General features: G+C 54.1%; 1 protein-coding gene across 1 annotated transcript; it reads left to right on the top strand.

The window, feature by feature from the left end:
• Positions 1-1,158: 1,158 nt before the first annotated feature.
• On the top strand, positions 1,159-4,596 carry NFKBIA (NFKB inhibitor alpha). Its single transcript, XM_030854799.3, has 6 exons — positions 1,159-1,638; positions 2,239-2,347; positions 2,686-2,896; positions 3,182-3,270; positions 3,399-3,659; positions 4,022-4,596. Exons 1-6 carry the CDS (start codon positions 1,412-1,414, stop codon positions 4,067-4,069), a joined length of 945 nt encoding a protein of 314 aa, XP_030710659.1. The 5' UTR covers positions 1,159-1,411; the 3' UTR covers positions 4,070-4,596.
• The last annotated feature ends 443 nt before the right edge of the window (positions 4,597-5,039 follow it).

Below are 5,039 nucleotides of genomic sequence, written 5' to 3'. Positions count from 1 at the left end.
ATAGAGGCTTCCTAGGGTGCATTCTGAAGAACGCTGACCCAAGTTGCTTTATTTTGCCTGGACCAGTTCTAGAAACAGATGAATGCGTTCCTCTCATTGGCTAGGAGATGGGGGTGGGGCAGAGAGCATAAGTTCTATTTCTGCAGATGAGACCCGAGGATGGTGAGCCTCCAGTGGCTACCCATATGGCGTGGATAGGCCCAGCTGCTGTCCTCCCCCAGGCAGGAGAGCAAGGAGCCAGCAGGGGCAGGATGAAGGCCACGCTGGGGCTGCCTTGAGCTCCTGCAGTATCCCTGGCAGTTCCTTTCTTAGCCAACCTTAAGGCCCAATCTTGGATAAGGCACTACTCAACCCATTCTTCAGCCACCTTCTCCAAATACTTCTGGAAAGTCACCCAGCTGGGCACCCAGAAGTAGGTTAAAGATCTGTTCTCTGCAGCAGCACAGTGCAAATCAGGGAAAATGACCTCAATAATTATTTTGTTATGGCAAGGTGTCTACAACTCTACTACAAAGATTAACGCCTTGCTTTCCTTGAAAAATATTATGGTCATATTCAGCATTTTCCCGCATACAGGGCAGAGTGCTTGCCCCTCCCCCAGTCAGCAGGATTGTTAATCCCGAGGAAATGATTTGAGAGTTCTCCAAGCATTTAGGTTTTCAAAGCCAGAACTTTCACAACTTCTACCTGAGTGGGGGGCTGGGGGCTACACGTCCCTGCACTTCCAAGAGCCTCGTATTGGCAGGAACGCAGAGGCAGCCGCCAGTGCGTCCTTCCTGCAGAGACGTCTGGGGAAGTGAATCCCTATACCCAGCCAACATTTCCACTCGCGTCTTCAAAAGATCAAAGAAAAAATTTTTAAAAAACCGGAGACCTGCAGGTCTGCAAACCCCAACAGAGGACCGCCCTGCAGGCCTGCGTCCTTGGGATCTCAGGAGCAGACGACCCCAAGTCAAATCGATCATGGGAAACCCCAGGGAAAGAAGGTTTCTTGCAGAGGATCAGGATTACTGAGTGCAGGCTGCAGGGAAGTACCGGGGGAGGGGGCCCGGTCGGGAGGACTTTCCAGCCACTCAGCGTTCATCAAAAAGTTCCCTGTACATGACCCCAGTGGCTCATCGCAGGGAGTTTCTCTGATGAACCCGGGCGCGGGGTTTAGGCTTCTTTTTCCCCCTAGCAGAGGACGAGGCCAGTTCTCTTTTCTGGTCTGACTGGCTTGGAAATTCCCCGCGCCTGACCCCGCCCCGGAGAAATCCCCTGCCAGCGTTTATAGGGCGCCGCGGCGGCGCTGCGGAGCCCACAACAGTCCGAACCCGTAGTCCCGTCGGTCTGCGACACCGCGAGCAGCCAGTGCGCCGCGCAGCCCTTGGCCCGCGCACCTGGGGAGCAGCGCCCGAGCCCTCACCGCGCCATGTTCCAGCCCGCGGAGCCCGGCCAGGAGTGGGCCATGGAGGGCCCCCGGGACGCACTCAAGAAGGAGCGGCTGCTGGACGACCGCCACGACAGCGGCCTGGACTCCATGAAGGACGAGGAGTACGAGCAGATGGTGAAAGAGCTAAGGGAGATCCGCCTCGAGCCTCAGGAGGCGCCGCGAGGCGCCGAGCCTTGGAAGCAGCAGGTCACCGAGGACGGAGACTCGTAAGTGTCGCGGGCCCGGGTGGCGGGGCCGGGCAGGGTAGCCGGGCCTGCAGCCCGAGGCGCGGGGCCTGCGCTGCGGCGGCGGACCGGGGTCTGTGCACCGACCCGGAGGCCGTGCAAAGGTGCACGGCTGCGCTCGGGGACTGGGGGATCGGGGCGGGTTCCCGAGGCCGTGGTCCAGCAGCTCTGCCTTGCAGCCGCGCATACACACAACACACACACACACACACCACCCCCCTTGCGGGTCCCCTCGGCCGGGGGCGGGCCTGTGGCGGGGACCCTAAGTCCCCGCTTGCATAAGGGGGGCGGGAGTTTCTGCCCCGCTGGCAGGCGCCAAGCGGCTGGGAGGGGAAGTACAGGGCGTTCCGGCCCGGCGAGAGGGATGGGCGGTCTGGCCGGCGCCCGCCGCCTAAGTGGGGGGGCCCGGAAAGTCCCTGGGCGCCTGCCAGGAACACTCAGCTCATAATAACCTCGCGGAAAACACCGCGGCCTCGGCCTCCAGAAACCCCGACCTTGCGCAATCCCCCGCGGGCCGCGCCTCCCTGGGCCTCACGCAGCGCACTCACCAGCCCTGCGGGGTTTTCCCTCTCTTCCCCTTAGGTTCCTGCACTTGGCCATCATCCATGAAGAGAAGGTGCTGACCATGGAAGTGGTCCGCCAAGTGAAGGGAGACCTGGCGTTCCTCAACTTCCAGAACAACCTGCAGCAGGTGCGCTGCTCGCCCGGCCCCGTGCCTCTCTGACCCCGTGATAAAGCTGGATCTAGCTCAGCTCCTCCCAATGATTTCTAAATTAACAATTCCTGGTCATTATCTGACCTGACCTTTTACAGCTGAATCAGCCAACGTCCTAGAGAGGACAGAAAATTCCATTGATTTGGGGAGGCCTTTATGAAGCCCACCTGGGGCCTCTGGTATTTTGCCTTTTGCCCCTTGTACCTCCCTGGGAGGAGCAGTACCCACCACCAGGATTTCTCTTGGGCTTCAAGGGAACACAGCCTGTAGGCTGGATCCATGGCTTATGCTTTCTATCCCTCTTCTGTCTGTAGACTCCTCTCCACTTGGCGGTGATCACCAACCAGCCAGAGATCGCTGAGGCACTTCTGGAAGCTGGCTGCGATCCTGAGCTCCGAGACTTTCGAGGAAATACCCCCTTACACCTTGCCTGTGAGCAAGGCTGCCTGGCCAGTGTGGGAGTCCTGACTCAGCCCCGTGGGACCCAGCACCTCCACTCCATCCTACAAGCCACCAACTACAATGGTATGTCTGGCTGCCCTGCCCATCAGAGGGCAGGTGACATGGGGAAGGGAGAGGTGGGCTGACTTAAGGAGTCCGAGCAAGGTTTAAACTCTCAACATGTGAAAAGCTGAGAACACATGTATTTATAATGGCCTATCTGATGCCTTACTAAAGTCTATCCAGAACCCAGATTCTGGGTTCTTCAAATTCAGAAGAATTTGTCCCTTAAAGGAATAGGGGGAAGGTTCTGCTTGAGAAGTGAGGGTTGAAACAAGGGGTTATATTTTCTTACTTTTGGTCTTCTAGGTCACACGTGTCTGCATCTGGCCTCTATTCATGGCTACCTGGGCATCGTGGAGCTGTTGGTGTCCTTGGGTGCTGACGTCAACGCACAGGTGAGTGCCTCACGCCTTCAGATGGAGTGCATCAGGCTCCCAGCCCTCCTCCATATGATTCCGTGCTTTTGTTGCAAGCAGAAACCCCAAACTCAGCCATAAGCCTCTCAAATTCCTTTTGGTTTCAGGAGCCCTGCAATGGCCGAACTGCCCTCCATCTCGCGGTGGACCTGCAGAATCCCGACCTGGTGTCGCTCTTGTTGAAGTGTGGGGCCGACGTCAACAGGGTCACCTACCAGGGCTACTCCCCGTACCAGCTCACCTGGGGCCGCCCAAGCACCCGGATACAGCAGCAGCTGGGCCAGCTGACCCTAGAGAACCTTCAGATGCTGCCCGAGAGCGAGGATGAGGAGAGCTATGACACGGAGTCAGAGTTCACAGAGGATGAGGTGAGTCCCGATTAACTTGTGCGTGGCTCTGCAAAATGGAAGAAGAGAGGCCATTCTCCCTCTACCTTCTCAGGCCCCTAGGGCTCCTCCTTATTCTGAGGGTCTCGACATAATGAGGCTCTCAAACTTGAGAGTCCCTAAGCAGTATCCCAAGAGTATGTTTTTCTTTGGTTTTTTTTTTGCTCTTTCTGAAGGAGAGGATCCTTAAAGGAAAACTCCCTCAGTCCAGGAAGTTAATTTATATTCAGGTTATAGAGGGAGTCTAAGAATACTTGAGTTATTTCCAGTAGCAGCCCTCACCATCATCCCAGTACCCTTGGCAAAGCTCTGGAAGTTTAACCTACCTTATTTTCTCTTTTTAGCTGCCCTATGATGACTGTGTGCTTGGAGGCCAGCGCCTGACGTTATGAGCTTCGCAAAGTGTCTAAAAGAACGTGGACTTTGTATATTTGTACAAAAAAAGAGTTCTATTTTTCTAAAAAAAAAAGAAAAAAGAAAAAAAAAAGGATATACTTATAACCACACCGCACACTGCCTGGCCCAGAACATTTTACTCTGGTGGATTAGCCCTTATTTTGTTATTTTCGTGAACTTTGGAAGAGGGGCAAGAAGGATCATTGGAATTCAGAGAAAACCTCTTTTTAATGTCACCTTTGGTGGAGTTTTGAGGAAAGGTTATTCAAAATTTGATGAAAGGACTATATTTTATTTATTGTGCTTTTCAGTTGAATCATCATGGATTCAATGGCTGGGCCCAGTTGTATGGAGTAACATGTAACAGGTGTGTTGTTAAACCTGTCAGTGGGGTGGGGTTAAAAGTCGCTACCTGTCAAGGTTTGTGTTACCCCCTGTAAATAGTGCACATAGTGTATTTTGTTGGTAATTATTTTGGTACTTTTAAGATGTATATTTATTAAACAGATTTTTACAAACAGCATTATCGTGATCACTTCCTCTGGGCTGCTGTCGGGCTCCTACACTGAGAGTCATTCGATCCCCAGGTGGAGGCGGAGAGTTGTGTGGGAGAACTCGCCACAGGCAGCCACGGAACCCTTTCAGAGAGCAACTTCTCCCACTGTCTACACCAGCCTCCCAGCCAGGCTTTGCAGGCGGCCGGGGCCCCGGTGCGTGGGCGGGAAGGCTGTTGCATGGTTATAGGAAACACCATTTTCAGGCCACTTGGTCTACAGCTGGAAGGTTCTTTATTGTCACCTGCTTTCATCTTCTTGATTTAAACTATTCCAGGACCTTACTTCTGCTTTAGGAAATTATTTTGGCCAAGAGGAGTATGCTGAATTCACATTTTCTAGAGCTGGTGAAAGATCTCCCCTATGATACTGGAAGTTCCTGAAGACGTGGGCTTAGGAATAGGACTGCACT

The sequence above is a fragment of the Globicephala melas genome, chromosome 2, assembly GCF_963455315.2.
Source record: "Globicephala melas chromosome 2, mGloMel1.2, whole genome shotgun sequence".
In the NCBI taxonomy this organism is placed as follows: domain Eukaryota; kingdom Metazoa; phylum Chordata; class Mammalia; order Artiodactyla; family Delphinidae; genus Globicephala; species Globicephala melas.
The sequence above is the reverse complement of the archived record's forward strand: the minus strand, read 5'-3'. Positions and strand labels throughout refer to the sequence as shown.